The 18,959-nt window shown below is 36.3% G+C and overlaps 3 protein-coding genes across 4 annotated transcripts in view; 2 read left to right on the top strand and 1 right to left on the bottom strand.

Annotated features, from left to right (window-relative positions):
- Positions 1-585: 585 nt before the first annotated feature.
- On the bottom strand, positions 586-5,589 carry pmm2 (phosphomannomutase 2). The gene is made up of 8 exons (XM_033968447.2): positions 5,494-5,589; positions 4,540-4,651; positions 4,254-4,330; positions 4,064-4,155; positions 3,325-3,424; positions 3,146-3,221; positions 2,409-2,524; positions 586-1,483 (listed from the first exon to the last, which is right to left on the bottom strand). The coding sequence occupies exons 1-8, from the start codon at positions 5,566-5,568 to the stop codon at positions 1,379-1,381; spliced, it is 753 nt and encodes a 250-aa protein (XP_033824338.1). The 5' UTR covers positions 5,569-5,589; the 3' UTR covers positions 586-1,378.
- Positions 5,528-13,661, top strand: hmgb2a (high mobility group box 2a). 2 transcript variants are annotated; one of them, XM_055229965.1, is made up of 5 exons: positions 5,528-5,605; positions 10,860-11,017; positions 11,521-11,666; positions 11,996-12,170; positions 12,708-13,661. In XM_055229965.1, the coding sequence occupies exons 2-5, from the start codon at positions 10,874-10,876 to the stop codon at positions 12,876-12,878; spliced, it is 636 nt and encodes a 211-aa protein (XP_055085940.1). In that variant the 5' UTR covers positions 5,528-5,605; positions 10,860-10,873; the 3' UTR covers positions 12,879-13,661. The 2 variants fall into 2 exon arrangements, with proteins under 2 accessions (XP_055085940.1, XP_033825754.1); XM_033969863.2 differs by lacking the exon at positions 5,528-5,605 and adding an exon at positions 9,555-9,702.
- Positions 13,662-14,596: 935 nt separating this feature from the next.
- Positions 14,597-18,959, top strand: part of wdr17 (WD repeat domain 17) — a 38,793-nt gene continuing 34,430 nt past the window's right edge. Inside the window, exons 1-3 of the mRNA XM_033975364.2 lie at positions 14,597-14,701; positions 17,704-17,832; positions 18,605-18,788. Of these exons, the coding sequence (XP_033831255.1) occupies positions 17,710-17,832; positions 18,605-18,788 (307 nt within the window). The 5' untranslated portion in view covers positions 14,597-14,701; positions 17,704-17,709. The remainder of the gene's footprint in view (positions 14,702-17,703; positions 17,833-18,604; positions 18,789-18,959) is intronic.

Raw genomic sequence — 18,959 nt, 5'->3', positions numbered from 1 at the left:
AAATGTGTGTAGTGTGTTTTTTTTTTTTTACATTTGTATGGCCACTAAAAATTAGATATGTACAATGATATAACAGGGCTGAATGATCTAAACTACAAGGTTAGTCGTTTTTATGCAGAATAAGGCATTTTGTTGTTTGGAAAGGAGTTGATGTTACTTGCAAATTGAAAGTAAGATCCTCAAAAACAACTGGTGACATGTGTCTGTTAATCAATGGATTTTTAGATTGAAAGATAAAGTACGATTCATTTTAGAATAACTTCTTTCAGTCTTTTATTTTTGTACTGTGGAACATTCAAGGTAAAGCAATAACATCTAAAGAGGACAAGTAGACCTCATACCCTCCATCAAAACACTTCTGTAAGGTCTGCTACATTTTACATTGACTGATAATTTTACTCCTGAGTCATTTTAAATAATTGCATTATAGCGTAAGAGGACAGCTTTATCATACAATATTTTTAAGTAATATACGTAGTGCATGTAGTGCTGTTAGCCAAGTTGGTGGTTAAATTTCACACTTGCCCCCCCCCAACTCTCCTCTCATGCAAAAGTTCAAGTTAAGATATTTACACATTTATTCTTGCTTAACTTTCCATTTTATTTAATTCATTTTATTAGAATTTAAATTCACAGTAGCACAAGAATTACAGTTGTCTTTAAGAAATAACATTCAATCCTTTACGTTACAGCCAAGTTACAGTGATGGTGATTTTCTTCAAATTGAACAAGGATGTTAAAGATGGACTATTGAACTTACAGGTCAGATCTGTGGGGAGCCGAGCCTTCTTACAGTACCACATGTTTTTCAATGCATTTTTTTTTTTAATCGACAAGTTTTATACCTTAATGTGGAAATTTCTAGACAAAGCAACAAGCATCTCCATGGAAACAAGCAGAAAAGTTACTTTGGAATTAAAAAGACTATGCACAATGTACGTGGTCTAAACTTTAACTATTAAGCATTTTATGTATGTAAAAATGTACAAAATCAGAAAATCATTTGTATTTGAGACTATATAAAAACAGTAATTATGAAACTGGAAAGTATATTTTGCATATTTAAAATTATACACTATATAACTTCATTTACCTAATTTACTGTCAGTCAATGATTAGTATTCTGTTCAGTAACCTTCAAATAACAAAAAAAAATCCCTCACTCATAAAATAAAATGTACATTATTCTCAATTTAATGTGCATTTAATTTAAACACCCAGTTTAATCCCAGTTTAGACCAGCATGAATACTAGTTTAATACCCCGGTTAGTCCTACTTTAGGACTCCCAGACAGTTTCGCCCTAATTTAGTCCTCTTAGACCAAGTTTAGTACCTATTTATATTAAGTTCACATTTTGGCTTGGTTTGGTTAGTTTTTTATGAAAAGAAAAGTTGCTGGCACATTTGCATAGTTTGCTCTGGACTGGAGACTTCATGGCCGATGGTCCTTTCATCTGAGTAGATTTCATAGTCATTTCCACCCTGAACAAATAAAAACAAGAGTTACTCATTTTAAAACTACTTTTGGAGACATTAGTATTGGCATCTTGAGTTGTACAACTTGAAATTGGGGATCTCAATATGATTCAATTACAGGAATTTTCTTGACCAAAAAAAGTTTATTGTTTAGGAGTAACCTGCTTGTCTCCATAGAGATTCTCAACTTTAAGAAAACTTACATAGTGGCCTTTTGAACATGTATTCAGCATTGAGGTTTTGCAGAAAAATCTGGGATTATAGGAATTGTAACCAAAATACATTAAGTTAACAATTTCTATATTCCTTATTATGTCTGTAGTTATGTCTTATTTTGATTGCATGTTCTCATTCTGCTGCTGTTCTTGAACTTTGTGTCGCAACACTGCAATTTCACCATTGTAGGACACAGGGTTTATCTCATACATTTTTGAAAGTGAAACCCAAGAGCATATTTTTTGTCACTAGCTTTATGTGATCTATCTGCATAAATTCACCCATTTTCACCAGGATGCCCTGCAGTCTGGAGTAACACACGTTCCCTCTCCTCTGCTGGAGTCCTTTGTTTTGACTTAAGTGTTTCGATTTACACATATGTGAGAGCCATCGTGTCTGCGCTCTTTACACACAGCTCTTTTGAAATCTTGATCTGTCTCCAGCTAAAACCTCATTATTATTGAACCAAGGCTGTTTAGCACTTTAAATAGCCACAATTCACTGATGATGATTCTAACACCCTGAAGTATGTGATTTTGTGTTTAGGTACTTTAAAAAGAACCAACTACCTAACAGTTTTTCACCTGTGATTCATGGACTAAACTTAGGCTAAACTTGAACTAAACTAGAGACTAAACCAGGGACTACGGCATACAATATTTTCTCTTTGTATAGATCTACTTTTCTAATGTTTTAATTTAGATATTTAACTTACAGGTTTGGTTTTGTCTCCAAAGAAGTGGATGGAGGAGTAGTGGTCCTTTTCGACGATCCCCAGACAGTATCTTTTGTCCCAGCCGTCCGGAAACACGTCAAAGCTGATCTGACCTCCTGCAGAGCACAGGAAGCACAGGGACGTTCACACCTGAGACAGACTAGAGACTGAAAACTGTTTTAAATAGTTATGTAAATCAGGGTAAACCTAAAGACACATCTGAGGTGGCTAGTAGTGAACTCCACAAATGCAATTACAATTATTTAAGTCATGTTTTCAATACACAATACACAAAGTGACATGTAATTTCATTACATCATACTTTTTATTTACATTAAGTAATAATATTTTTTTTAATAACAATAAACCGAAATTTGGATTTGAGCTGTTTATTTGTGGGTTTCAGGCACATGATTTCATTTGAAAGAATTAGCGGGGACCAATCAAAACTTATTTCTATTTTAATTGCATCATTGCTAGAATAAGAGTTACTTGGATGGGAAGATGCGGTTAATAGTGGGGCTGCTCAGGCTGCTGTCATTGTGGCACAGATTGGCAACCTTGCTTCAGTCAGTCAGCCCCAGGGCAGCTGTGGCTACAATATTGGCGTACCAATACCAACATTTTGTTTGTCAGATAAACATCAATTTAAAAAATAACATAAAGCAGATAATACTCTCAGTTACTCCATAAGTTTACATTTTATGTATATACAAAGCAAATATAACATGACTCACCTATTGAAAAAGACAGTCCTCTTCCTTTGAACTCTTCTTTCAACACAGAAACAAACTTCTCTCTGATCTTTTCTTTCTGTAAAACATCCATTATATAAAACCTTAATGTTGGAATATTTAGGATGAATAGATCATAAAAGTTGTAAATCCCTTATAGGCCTTATGTGCTGTGTTTATACCTTGTCCAGCTCAAAAAATTCCTGCCTTTCTTCTTGTGTGCAGCTGCGGCCGATGGGAGAAACATTCAACATCCCGTTTCGAAATTCAATAAATGTTCCCCTGAAAATATGATATACAAAAGGTAATAATGAAACATGCATCAGTCAGGAAGCATGAGAAGAAATCTCATTTATGCTCTAGTGTCATCTTTTATTTTTCTCATTTATGTTTTTTCAATACATTTGTCTATGTAAACTATGTAAACTGTATGTATCCATGGGTTTCAGAATAGTGAGAAATCAGGATTTGTTGCCATAGTAATTAACAAATGAAAACAACACATATTTTGAATGGTGAAAACTCAAAATGTGACATATAACAGGAAGCTGAAACCCAAGCATAGGTGATGGCTTTAAAGGTGCATCACGTAACTTTTTGGTGGAGCGTCCACATCTGTTTTGCTTGAAATATTCCACAGTATGGCACTAAAATGTATCTACATCCATGGAAACAAGTAGTTAACACCTTCAGGCCAAGTAACTGGTCAGTTCTGTGGAGAGGTGACCCCACTCAGTGTAATGTGTGTGTTTAGAATAGATAAAAGAAAGTTTAGTGTCATACTGTGCAACATTCCAAACAAGGTAAAACATTTCTGATTCTGATTTCCATGGAGACAGGCAAATGGCAGGCCCACCACAAGAGAGATTATGTCGTTCAACTGATTTTCTGCATGCCCGTATGGGAGCAGTTCAGATTCACCTTTTCTTTGGCAGCTTGATCTTGGCCATGTAGTTTAGACAGAAGTTAATGAAGTCTTGGAGCAGTTCTTCTCCCATATGAGCCTGTATCGACTGAGACAACATTTATAACACTGTTTTAGTCTCATAATTATTCGGATCATTAAAATCTCACACATAGAAACCAATAACATTTCTAAAATTGCTCTTACCTGGACAGAAAGTAGCTGTCCATTTTTATAGGCCACAAGTCCATTCTCAGCAAAGACATAGTCCACCTTTTGGATAACTAGAATCAAAAGAATATCACTATGAGTATTATTCATATGGCTGAACAATATGAAGCAATGAAAACAAAAACACAATTAGACAATTTGAGTTAAGTTGGCATGATTATAAAATTGCAAAATGGCTTTTTGCGATATTTGTGAGTTCACAAACTCATGCCAAGCAGCTTTATAAAACAAAACGAATAATGTATCCAAATTAAAGTCTTACCATCTTCTCCGAGCTGCTCCTTGATTTTGCTCAGGTCTGATCCTCCCACAACTCCAACTCGAACTCTTGTCTTCAGTTTCTGTAGGAACTCAGACATTTCTGGCGTTGCTTTCTGAAAAATGTACCAGATAAATAAGGTGCACTGTGTACCTTTTTTGGGGGAGGGTCCACTATGTGCTTATCTCTATAGGGATGTCATTGCTCACATGTAATTATCCATGGGATAGCATTCAACTTTTTTTTTTGCATTTATTCAATATATTTTTCAAAAATAGTATGAAAAGTGTTTACTTATTTACTTATTTAAAGCAACTGTACTGCAAGCGGAAATCCCACTCCACAGATATGATTAGTAACATCAGCTTATCTCGATGGAGATGGATCGGTTTCATGCCATACTGTGGAACAATCTAGGCAAAGTGATAATATCTCCATGTAGACAGGCAGGAAGTGGACCCTATCAGAAAAGTTGCACAGTGCATCTACTCTTTAGTGCTCCCTGGTGGATAAGATAAGGAAATCATGTCACGTTTGGAAATTTTGCTAAATTCTGAAACTATATACAGACTATATAAAACTAGTGAAATTTTTTATAAATTTATAAAATATAAATAAATGAATAAATGAATTCACTTTTATAAAGCATAACTTTGTGCATGATATGTCATTTTCTCCTCATAAACTGTAATAACATTTGTTCGTTCCTAAAACATTGGGCCCTCGGTACAAAATCCTTTGGTACTTTGCTGACAATATATATAATTATAATTCAAATGTTTTAAAATAAGTACAACTAAATAAACCATTTATATTTACATCATCTACATTTATGTGGAACTATTTATTGCAGTGGCATTTCGCACGGAATAAAAGACGGGCATGCACCAGTCTGGAGACGGTTTGTATGAAGTCAGTGTAGAGTTTGTGTGCGTTTATTTTACATTATTCTAGTACCTGTCTTGGCGCTGTTAGAGTCCCGTCCACGTCGAAGAGACACAGTGTAGAAGTGTCCACATCAGCTTCCGTCATTTTGAGTTTTGTCTCAAATTTGTCACTTCTCCGGGCTGTAAGTAAAGTGCTTCTTTTCCACGATGTTTGCTCTTAAAAGTTGACGCTACTTTAGCCTCTACGTAGTCGTTGAATAACCGTGTTGTCACTGAATATAATGTTTAGTCTATAAAATTCTAAAATAAAGACAGATTTAGCTTCTTGCTCCCAAATGCCAAGTCATAACATCCAGTCTGAGAGAATGACGAGAAGCGTTGAATGGACTATAGCGCCACCTATAACCAGGGAAGAGAATTGAAAAATGTGTAGAAAAGGTGATTGAAATAACACATATTTCATTCAGTAAATGTAAAATAGAAAATGTTCTAAGCACAATTATTACTAAGATTGTTGTATATTATGCAGACTACATATGTATGCATTGAATCACTCTTATGTAAATAGATAAGTCCAGTCTAAGTCACCATTTTTTAGGACTATTTCTCCTTGTGTATAGCTTATATCAATTCTGTATTTACTATATCTTATTTTAGTCTAGCTGTACATAATACATAATTTTTCTGTATCAGAATACATTTTATTGCCATTGTCTGTGAACAAAATTCACAAACTATTAACTTGCTTTAGCGTTATGTTGCAACATAAAACAACAAATAATAATATAAACATAAAATAAAGATAGGTCTAAGCATTTGAATAAGGTAAATAAAAATAGACAAATACATACAGTATGAGCAGTACAACTGTGGAAAACTGTCAGTGCAAAGAGATGAATTACCCTATAATTGTGTAAAGTGCTTATATTGTAATATGTGAGCTACAGTGCCAAAGTAATCAATAATGTTTGTCTAAGCCAATTTCACAATAACTTTTGACTTGACCACTTTCAAGTAGACGTTAATTTCAATGTTTCTATTTACATACACATATACTTTAAATAAAAAGACACATACACTTTTTTTTCTAACTGGCTGATGAAACTGGCTCAAACTGGCTCATGAAATCAGACAAATTTTTCCTGTTTTACATCAATTAGGATTACCAAAATAATTTCTGTGTGCTAAATGCCAGAATAATGAGATAAGGATTCTCTCTGACAATTTCACATTACTTTATTCAAAGTCAGAAGTTTACATACAGTAAGATTACTATGCATTTAAACTATTTGGGAAAACACAGATGATGATGTCATGTCTTTGGAAGCTTCTGATAGGTTTACTGACAACATTTGAGTTAATTAGAGACACACCTGTGGATGTATTTGAAGGCACACCTGAAACATACTGCTTCTTGGTGTAACATCATAGGAAAGTCAAAAGAAATCAGCCAAAATATCAGGAAGAAAACTATGGCCTTGGATTGTGTATTTCCAGATGTTTGAAGGAGCCATGCTCATCTCTTCAAAATAATTATACAATTATGCAAGTATAAACACTATGGAAATGTCCAGCCATCATACCGCTCAGGAAGGAGATGGGTTCTGTGTCCCAGAGATGAACGTGCTTTGGTCCAAAATGTGCATATCGACCCAAGAGCAAAAGACCTTATGAAGATGCTGGCTGAAGCTGGTAAGAGTGTGTCATTATCCACAGTGAAATGAGTACTGTACCGACATGGGCTGAAAGGCCACTCTGCAGGAAGAAGCCATTACTCCAAAAGAAACATAAAAAAGCCAGATTACATTTTGCAAATGCACACAGGGACAAAGACCTTACATTTTGGGGACATGTCCTGTGGTCTGATGAAACTAAAATGTAACTGTTTGGCCATAATGAGCATTGTTACGTTTGGAGGAAAAAGGGGGAAGCTTGCAACCTGAGAACAACCTGTGAAATACGGGGGTGGCAGCATCATGTTGTGGGGTTGTTTTGCTGCAGGAGGGACTGGTGCACTTCACAAAATAGATGGTATCATGAGGACAGAACATTATGTCAAAATACTGAAGCAACATCTCAAGACATCAGCCAGGAATGTAAAGCTTTGGCGTAAATGGGTCTTCCAGATGGACAATGACCCGAACCATGCTGCCAAACTAGTTACAAGTGGCTTAAGGATAACGACATCAATATTTTGGAGTGGCCATCACCACTCAGTCCTGAACTCAATCCTAATGAAAATTTATGAGCAGACCTGCGACCTACAAACTTGGCTTAGTGACTCTGTTCTGCCAGGAGGAATGAGCCAAAATTCCTGCCAACTTTGTGAAAACCTTGTGCTAAGATATCCAAAACCATACAGTTTAAAGGCAATGGTACCAAATACTTTAAAGAAAGTAATGAAAAGTTGTCTAAAAATATCCTCCTCTTATTATTCTGGTATTTAGCAAATAGAAATAATTTTGGTAATCCTAATCGACCTAAAACAGTCAATATTCAAGGTACAATTTCATGTCAGACAGTGAGAATAAGTGTCTTTGTATTTAGTATGTAAACTTCTGGTTTCAATTTGTTTCATTTACTTGAGATGGATATAAAATAATGTTCTTTTAAATCCATCTTAAATTACACTATATATAGATCTAACGAATGTGTATAAAATTGTCTAGAGAACATTTTATTTCATACACACTCGACTACAATACATCCATATATGACAACAGCTTGAATTAAAATACTTTTCTTCAACAAAAAGGAACCAAATAAGCTCTGTCTTTACCTGTGAGTGTGAGGAGGTGGGGGTCAAATACTTTCCATTTAGTCTGTTTTAAATCATCAAAGTGTTGCATCAGAACTGTTACCTGAAATGAGAAGGGGGCAGGTAGGAAATACATGACAAAGGTAAAACTGCAGTGGGCCTTTTCCCTTTTGTTGTGGCAAATGGTTAAGTGCAAATGTGCCTCCCTCTGAGCCAAACTGTGCCCCTAATTGTATGCAGAATACTAGAAGGCTGTATGGCACCGGGTTGGAGCACTACTGCAAATAGGCTACTGCAAATAGGCTTCAACAACTAGCCTACATTTCCACTAAAACTTGCCGTACTACTAATCTGTATAGTTTATGGTTTCTACAAATGATATAAGTAAATGTACTATGCAATTAAATATTCGATTCTGGGCCAAATGAGTTTTAAGTTTAATTTCAATTCCCCAGTCCCCATACAAGTCTGCATATTTTACAAATAGCAATATATCAACCAAAGGAAAAAAACTTGATTTATCTGCGGTTAATGAAATGGGCTGTGGGTTTCAGCTTCCTGTTATATGCAACATAACTGTTTCCCATTCAAACATAAATATCTGTTTTAAATTATGGCCACAGTCCTAGTGTTTCATTATTGTGAACCCCACGGATAGGCTATTTGAAATGTTTGACACATTGTGGGCAACTTCTCAAAATAGTTTATTTCCACTTCAGTAGGCCTAATATCATCTTACAGGACTGACTACTTGACTGACCCCTGGTGTTCAGTGGATGTTCAGATTATTTCTTCAGTATATGACCTGATATGACTTCACTTTACCATACAAGTGAACAACACAAAAGGAAAGGAGAAAAGTTATACTCTAATATTCAGAATTATGATAGAATGTTGTTTGTTTATATAGCCTCTGAAAACAGTGCATTTCTGCTTATACATCAATTTACATGGCTGTTTATTGTTTCATAGTTTATATTTAATGCTGCATGTATTTGGTATAATTCATAATTCTTGGTCATAGACAGTATATACAAATATCTGTCAGTGCCGGAGCACACAAAATATTTAGGGATATATTTCTTGCATTTGTAAGCCTAAATTTCTCCATTCTTTGATAGATTGTATAATTGTGTTGTAGTTATCTTTTATTACTTTCTCGTAGTCCTCTGTACAACCTCCTTTTTGACCGTATGCAGACCCCACACACAGTAGTAGTAGTAAAATTTGTTTTGAATGGTTTTCGACCCGGGGATAGAGGGAAAACAAAGCTTTTCGCGCCGTGTGTTTAAAAGTCCGCTCCAACCAATCACAGCGCACGCAGTACAACCAAGCGTTATATTTGACTGCCACGCCTCTGGACCACTCAGGGCCGCGTGTTCCCTCATTTAAACGTAAATTCCCCAAATCTGACCAATCAGAAGGCGGCGTGGGCGGGACTGTGAAAGTTTGTTCGGCGGACAAAACAGTTGCGCTTCTCTCCTTCATTCACTCGTCTTCTGCTGGTCTTGCTACGAACAGGTAAGAGTACACGACTTTCCGCTTGATTTTAGCCCTAAATTTACTTTTACGGCCACCCAAACGTCTTAAATTGCGTTTTTAGCCTTATCCGTTCCAACTACCCTTCGTGCTCTAGTTTTGTGGCGAGTTTCGTAACTTATTTTGTAAAGCGGCCATAATCTGTGAAAGTAGGTTAGTGTTTTTTAGAGAATCTCGCATTGTTTTACCGCTTAAAGAGTTGCAGTATGTTTTAAAATATGCGTTGTGCTGATGGGACTGTAAAAGCCTATACGGGTGGGTCAAAATTGTAACTTATTGTCAAAAAGACCACGTTTTGTAAAAATAGTTTGACCTATTTTGTCGATATTGCGCGTAATACTGCCACGTATGTTTCAGTATGGTGGAAAATATGTGTAATGTACTTGGAGGTGGTTTGTTTTGCTTGTGTAAGTCTAAAATGAGCCTGTTCAGTCCGCCTTGTTCCTAGCACGCAGTTCAAACGCCATTTGGTCTGATGGCAGCGCTGCCTTCTTCACGACAGAGGAGCGCAGGCAAAGTTGAAACCACTACTGCACCGCTGTGTTAAACCCCACAAAACCCTTTAAATGACCCTAAATATAAAGTTCTATCCCGGTGGTAGTGTAGACAGAGGGGGATAAAGTAAGGGCTCGACTGGTAAGTTTTTTTTTGGCGCAGTAAAGTTTAGGCGGGAAGATACAAAATGGAGTCTTGTCTTTTTGTGTCAGACGCTTGGAAATCCGATTATCACCCCGCGGCGACTGCTCGGCGCAAATTACAGCAAACTATGTATTTTTCTACACGTATTTTCAAATATGACCTTATTGATTTGAAAATTAAGCGCAGAATAAATTGTAACTAACTTTTGATTTAAGTTTACAAGCTCCCAATGGTAGTTATTTATAGCACAGTAAACAACAATAAGTAGGACGCACGCTTTCAGTTGTTTTATCTTAGGTTTACAACGACATAAGCGCAGTCCTTATTTACGGTGTGTTGGCTGGGGGGGAAAAAAAGATAAAATGTTCAAATTCAAACATCACCACAAATCTTAAAAGTAGTGCACTTTTAGTTGTAGTCTGGTCACAATGAGTTTGTATAAGGGGAGAGGGGTGCAAGAATTTAATTTGTATGTTTACTATATTGACCTATATTTACAGAAAACAGAGCCACAATGAAGGACGCAAACAAGCCAAAGGGCAAGATGTCCTCATATGCTTTCTTCGTGGCCACCTGCCGTGAAGAGCACAAGAAGAAGCACCCAGGAACCAGCGTGAACTTCTCAGAGTTTTCCAAAAAATGCTCTGAAAGATGGAAGGTATGGTACTAGATGGTTACACTGCCATGTGTCTTAGGCTTAAGGTAGAAGTCAGGCACAATTTGATCAATTTACATAATTTCTGGGTCATATTTTACACTGTAATGGTCTTATAAACCCATATCAAGGCATAATGAACACATAATGGTAACGAATCAGCAGTAGAAATTGACTTAATATGGTAAAATATTGTCATCACAAAAGTTGTCAACTAAACCCAGTGACGTACAACACTTTAATTTGGCTTGCAAAAATATACTACCCATGTAACATTTACAGAATTGTGTAAAGGTTTACAATATGAATACACAAACAGACATTGGTGTACTACATTTCCATAATGGTAACAATTTCCTTAGCTGTACGCACCCTTGATTAAAGATACATTGCATTAGAGCAACTATGGCTTTGATACAAATCCTACTCTATACACTACAAAGTTGGTATCTTGTAAAGGTGAGGTTAATACATGTAAATAACACAAGTCATAATTTCTTTGTTAGACCATGTCCTCCAAGGAGAAGTCAAAGTTTGAGGACCTGGCAAAGACCGACAAAGCCAGATACGACCGTGAGATGAAAGACTACGTCCCACCAAAAGGAGCCAAGGGCAAGAAGAAGAAGGACCCCAATGCCCCAAAGAGGCCACCGTAAGTCTATATTTGTAACTGTTTGTATGACGCTTGGCTTGTTTTCAGATTGGGGTGTCGCACTTTCAAATGGCGCAAAATCTGAGAAATGTGACCTTTTTATATTTGTCACCATGTCATATTAATGAAAACCACCCACAAAGTTTTGGCATTTGAGTTGATTATCGACAACTAGCTGTACATCTTTATCCACCAATATTTTCATTCACTGTAGGATGTTTTTGACTCGATTGGCTAGTGTCAATATCCACCGTTTTGGATTTTTATTGATTTAGCCTTGCCCTTCTATACGAATCAATAACACTGCAAAATCAATTTATTTTTTCCAGCTCTGCCTTCTTCGTGTTCTGCTCAGACCACCGTCCCAAAATCAAGGCGGACAACCCCGGCATCTCCATCGGCGACATTGCCAAGAAGCTGGGTGAGATGTGGTCCACGCAGAGTGCCAAAGACAAGGCTCCGTATGAGGCCAAGGCTGCAAAATTCAAGGAGAAATACGAGAAGGTAATTGGAACACTTAAAACATTGTGGCTACTCTTGTTTAACAATTGCAACTGGTCAGATAGTGTTAATGTGACCCCCAAATTCAATTTAAGTCATCTGCGGCCCTTGCATGGTTACAGTAATCGTAAGACCCCAACGCTGGCATCTTAATAGTCACTTTTTTTATTTGGTTTTATGATTTCTAGTGTTTGGTAAATTACTGTATCTGCTAAGGTATATTATATGTTGGCACTTCGGAATAAAATTTACATGTAATATATAACAAATCTTAAACTTTACTTCAAATTTGGGTTGTTTTAATTATCCATTTTAGAAATGTGTAAACCAAAACCACTCTATTCAGATCTTAATAATTTGCCAAAAAAAAAAAATCGGTGTATGTACACTCTCAAAGGCATATTATTTGAGCACACTTTGACATGGACTGACTCAAATCCATGTTTTGTTTTTTCAATTTGGTCAATTTACCTGTACATGAACTCTGACTTCACTGCTGCTAATTTGATCATCTTAAGTGACACTATTCTCTTTTCTCAGGACATGGCTGCCTACAGGGCAAAGGGTGGTTCTGGACAGAGCAACACTGGCAAGAAGGGAGGTCCCGGACGGCCCGCCCCCAAGAAGGCACAGCCAGAAGAAGACGACGACGATGATGATGAAGATGAGGAAGAGGATGATGATGATGATGAGGACGATGACGACGATTAAACTGTTTCTGTTTGAATATTTTTGAGACGCTTCGTTTGGCTTCAACTTTTTTGTGTGTGGATGATTCAGCGCACTGTGAAATGTCTAAGCAGTTAAAATGATTTGAATTCACAATATTAAGCTTAATTTGAGTAGTTTTGGTGCATTGAGTTGATTTTTAAAACTTAATTTTTTCTTATTCAAATAACTTCAGGTAGGGTTCAAGAATGGCACTTCTGTAACCCAATAATTCTTAACTAGCTTATGTATTTTTGTTTGGTCAAAAATCTAAAAGAAAATGATGCATTCTGATTGACCAAAGCAACTAAAACGAGTTATATTCTGAATTTAAATCATTTTAACTTGTGGAGATAACATTTTGTGGTGCATTATAGCCTGCTGTCCCTGTTGTCTGCCTCTGTAGGAATCAGACTTGTATGCTTTTTCAAATTCAGGGATTTAGTTGTTTTTTTTACTTAGACCCCCCCGCTTATATATTCTCCAAAAAATTCTCATTTTTTGTCTCATCTTTAGCCTCTTTAATGGCGGGCTGATGAATTTGTGGACTGAACTTATTCTTGGCAGTGGGCAGCAGTGAATCAAAAGTTTTAATGTTTCTCGAAGCACTGCTTGAGTTCTTTGTTTAGTGGTGGTGCTGTTTTTCACTGTCATTTTACTACCAGGATTTATCTGTAGTTTATCTGATTAAAAATGTTTGCAGCCATTTTTAATGTGGATCTTTTCAAGTAGATTTTTTTTTTTTTTTTTTTTTTGTAATAAAATTTTGTATATTGATTTATAAAAGTGTGTATCCTTTGTTAATGGTTCAGTGCCTTTAGTAGTCAGTATCAGTCACATCAGGTTTAGTTCAGATTTGGTAATCTGATAGTTGCACTTTTCTGGTATGAATCTCATTACATTTTCTTGGAACAGTAGGCCTTAGTATTTAAATCAAACTTAAAATTTATATAATGGTTCATTTTAATCCATATAATGTCAGGGGGGATGTAGAGCAATCCGTTATAGGCTCAGCACAACACTCTTGACAGCTGGGACTTGTTAATTGTCATCATTAGCGCTGCTTCATTAGGTCCTCTTCAAATCAGCAAATCGGGCAAAGGTCGTGTATAATTCACAAATAGCAGGAAATGCTAATTACAACTGGGGTAGTTCTGATGTGCAATAATAGCTCTGAGTAATGTTACAGCTCTTCAAATGTGATTCTTGGTACACTGTATTCTAGGATGACTAAATTTAAAAAAGGGGCAAGTTAGGTCAGACATGGAGAGAGTGACTTGGTACATTGATCATCATAGATTTGATATAAATTTGTTTTTTAAATTTGTAACGCACAGACAGACACTGGAATAACAACAGGTGCCAACATATACCAAATTTGAGAATAAATACATCCAAAAAGCCTTGATTTCTTTGTGAGAAAAATATATCATTGCGTACTATGCAAATATGTTTCATTTATTTTATTTTGCTATGGCACCAATTATACATCATCAGTGCATCAGATAAAAAAAAATGTATTATTAAAGTAAGTTGCAAAATACAAAATGAAGATTATTAGAGAAGGATTAAACCATGGAAGTGTAATTGGTATAAAATTCATATAATAGATCTGTGGATGAAACGGGACAGAAGGACTTGTTAATAAATGTTTTCTTTTTTTTAATAGTAGTTAATACTTTCCCAGCAATTAAGAAGAATAATGAATAATAATTTATAAGAGACGGAGCTACGTCACCTGTGCGTGGTGACGTCGATGTGCACTTGTGTTCAGCACCGGGAGCTGTCCGTCTGTACGTGCCAACGCCAACAAACCCACTATTACGGTAAGAAAAAAACACTAAAAACACCCTGATTCTACATATAAATGCACGTTTCATTCAGGCATTTCGTGACAACGCCTCTGCAAAACATGACAACTGCACAATACGTTATAAAATCGATTTGATGAACCAAATCTGCAATGATCCAATGCTTTATGTCGGTTAATCTACGTTTACGGTAAGAAAAAACAAAAACATTGTCCTAAATTATATTGTTACACATATTTTAATCCAGGTTTTCAATGACAAATGCTTTGCCAAATATGTCCATCCTCTTGTATGTTGAACCAAATCTGTAATGTTAATCCCAGTGAATCTACAATTATGTTAAGAAAGATATCTAAGAGACAAACGTAGCTATACATCTCCAAATTCTGTAGTTTACACGTTATGCTTGAAAACCCTGTAAAAAAACATGCTAACTGCACGTATTTCAACCTACCAAATCTGTTCTGTCTGCTATGAGTGCTTTAATAACCTAGTTTAGGCTGTGCACGGATTAGCCAGTGCTACTGACTGAAACCTGTTGCCTATATCTTTTAGTTTTTGCAATATTTATCACGTGAAATGCATGTAATTCATTATCAGACGGACCCTAGCTATCTTGTTGTTGCAGCAGTGTGCCACAGACATTGCTAGTAGTAAGTAGCCGCCTGCCATTGTGGTCTATCGTATTAATCTGAGTTTAAACATATCTATGCATGGCGTGTAAAATTTCTCACACTTAACCATGTAATCGTGTTTAGACATGCCGTTATTAGTTGTAGTTGTAACAAAAATAGCGCTGTCGTTAGTACAGTAGATTTGTCCATTTTTCATACATGCTCGCTAAATTTCGCTATTTACGAGCTAGAATTGACTGAATCAAGCAATGTGCTGTCACGATTTCTGCAGACGTGTCATTTAAATGCATTTTAAATTTGGATTTAAGATAGATTCCCTTCACCCACAGTGGGTGGGTGAAGGGAATGTAACCAAAATATTCATAATATATTCACTCGTTAGATTGTTTGTATGGCTGTTATTTCTGGAGAAAGCATCTTTTCAGAGCAGATCATTTTTCCGCAGACTATTGGATTATTATGTACAATCACATTGCAATTTTGCTTTTGTCACACAATGATGAACAATGCTACAGAGGACTATAGGGATGCTGCAAATAGTAGGTCGCTTTGGATGCAAAGACATATCGATTAAGTGTTCACACCCGTCTTGATGCCATTGGTCAATACATATTAAATACAATTTTTTAAACTTTTTTTTTTTTTTTTTTTCTACAAGTAATAACCACAGAACAACATAAAAGTGGATTTGGACATGTTTATTTGCCTCTATTAGTGTAGTCCGTGTGAAGGGAGTGAATGGCACTACTGACAGTGTAAAGCCTCTTTGTAGAAATCCTTTATGCCTAATGCCTTATTTTTAATTACTAGTAATATTATTTAAAAGAATAGTGATTAGGTGTGACCGCTTTGTTTTGTCAAATCTAAAAGGTGGTACTGTCCTTGGTGCTGAATCATTCAATAGCTTCACTGTGTGTGTAACAGGCATGTCATAACCCAGTTTAAAGGTATGTTACTTTTCTGGAAGTGGCATGTCACCTGCATGATTCCATGCAAATAGAAAGTTAAAACAAAACTATGGAACATTCTCCATGTACATAGATATGTTTTATATCATACTGTGGAATATGATAGCCAAAGGAACAACATTTCCATTGGGAAAAGTAGAAGGAGCTCCTTCTCCAGACAAAAAACCTGCTGGTGTGAATTTTATGTCAATAGCCAGAGTTAATAATAATTTCATTTTTTCTAAAACTACAGAGTGCCTTGGATTTTTGTCTGTGTCATTTTAGCCAATCACTACAGGGATTATTCCACTCTATAATCCCAACTAATTTGAGGATTAACACTACCCACTGCATACTGTGAATGCTCTCCCGCAGCAGAACAAAATGGAGCTTTATAAGGCAAGATTCAAGGATAATGGTACTTAAATCATGAAGTGTGTTACGCAAGGACACATTATAATGATCACAATTTCTAAAATCGTGTAGTCTATGGCTGCAAGATTACATTCCAATCAGCTTCAAATTGCTCCTTGAGTGGTCACTTCGGCAAATTGCAATGCTCAGCAGTTATTTAGGTACTACCATGTCCACTGCAGAGAGCCAAATGTCCCTGTGTCTCCATGGGGTCTTATTCTGTGTAAAAGCTGCTAACCTTGTAGTTTAGACCTCAAACATGTTCTGAAATACATATGATTGTTTGATTGGTTTATCAGTTCTGCTTTCAGTCTTTTTCTCATATTAATGCTGCCTGATGTGTTTAAAATGTTGAACTGTTAAAATCAAAATATACCTGCCTGTCATCAACCTTAAATATACTCTGTGTAACTTTTCTGATGGGGAGTATGCTCATTGCTTGTTCCCATGGAGATGTTGTGCTTTGCCTGAAATATTCCATAGTATGGCTTTAGAAAATATGCACTCTCGTGTAAGCAGGGTTGCCTCTCCACAGATCTGACTTGTAACTTGGTTTGATGACATCATCTGATTGTCTCCATGGAGATTGATATGCCATAGTTTTGAATATTCCAGGGAAAGCAATAACATATCAATGGAGACGAGTATGTGATGGACTCCTCCAGAAATTTACATAGTGCACCTTTAATCACCACAGGTCTACAGGATGTTGTGATCACCTTAAAGTAGAACTAAATACTAAATAAACCTAAATAAACTTTTTGCTACTAAACTGTATATATGATGTTTTAATAGTATTGTCTACTGTTCGGAGTCACTTTTTGCCAATTTTAGTGCAAACAAGGTCAATTTGCACCTTTCTCTTAGTCCATCTTTAAAGCAACACTATGACTGCATGAAATTAAAACCATACTTTGGAACATTCTCGGAACATTCAGTCTTCCATAGTTGAGTTATCTTCACTAATCTAGTTGATTGTTTCCAGGTTACAGTGTAAACCTGTTTCTGTCTGTGTGTGCAGGTGAGTATGGCAAAGGTCCAGCAGGTGGGGCTGCTGGCAGCCGGGTGTCAGCCGTGGAACAAAGATGTATGTGCTGCCAGTGGAGACCGCTTCGCCTACTGCGCCACTCTCGCCATCTACATCTACCAGGTATGAACTACACTGTCACTGCTCTTTTCAGATATGAGGCTCAAAGTTGGGGTCTTATGCAGGATCTATTTTTTGGACCTTTCCACCATGTTAAAACATTGTTCCCTCATCAAAAACACATCTGAAGAGGTTTTAGATGTCATCAATGCATGTTTGAGTAATTTACCAATGTGTCCTGGGCCTTTTTAAAACCCTCTTCATGGTTAGCTGTAAGATTCTCTGTAATGCTCAGTTCACAAGCCATGCTCCCACACGACCATTCTCCATAAATATACAAAAGCATGATTGAAAACTGTTCACAACAACTTGACAAACCTCATTTGCTGATATCAAACAAATGACTTCTAAGATACTCTAATGTTACAAAGATATTCAATTAGTCTCTAACTCTAAATACTTATGATTTTTTGTTAGTACCTTGACATGTTTTGAATACTACAGTCATTTCCAGGAGTTTTTATTATTATTCAAATACAAGATATCCATAATCTTAGAAGTAGATTTATTTTGTATCTAATATATCAACAAAAGGAAGAAAGAAATATAACGCTAGCTCTATCATTTTTTCAGATTTATATGTCCCAAATATGTGTATTTTTGGATGTCTGCACATAAAATGCCTTATTTATATATGAAAACTTCCACTGCATTTATGAAAACTACTCATTCCGATTCCAATTGCTATCTCTAAATGCAAGATTCTTTCCTGTTCACTTGCAGTGTTCTCCATCACAAATAACATTGACTTGATTTAAATGTGTCCTGTTTGTAGTTGGATCAGCAGTACAATGAGTTCAAGCTGCGCTCTATCATGTCTGAACATAAGAAAACCATCACTGCGATCAGCTGGAGCCCAGAGAACCCTGACCTATTCGCTTCAGCCTCTGCAGACAACCTGCTCATCGTGTGGAACGTGGCCGAGCAGAAGGCCGTGGCACGACTCGACAACACCAAAGGTATAAATAATAGATATTTATTTTGCAAGTTAGGCACAAGAAAGGCAAACTTCCAGAGCTGGTTATAGTAGCGTATTCATAAAGCACATAAGAATGTTGAATGTCTCTTGGTGTAGTATGGTATGATGAAGGGTAACCACAACCTTTAGTCAAGTATTATGAGACCATGTA

Source organism: Periophthalmus magnuspinnatus, chromosome 1, assembly GCF_009829125.3.
Source record: "Periophthalmus magnuspinnatus isolate fPerMag1 chromosome 1, fPerMag1.2.pri, whole genome shotgun sequence".
Taxonomy (NCBI): Eukaryota; Metazoa; Chordata; class Actinopteri; order Gobiiformes; family Gobiidae; genus Periophthalmus; species Periophthalmus magnuspinnatus.
This window is presented reverse-complemented; position numbering and strand designations above follow the sequence as displayed.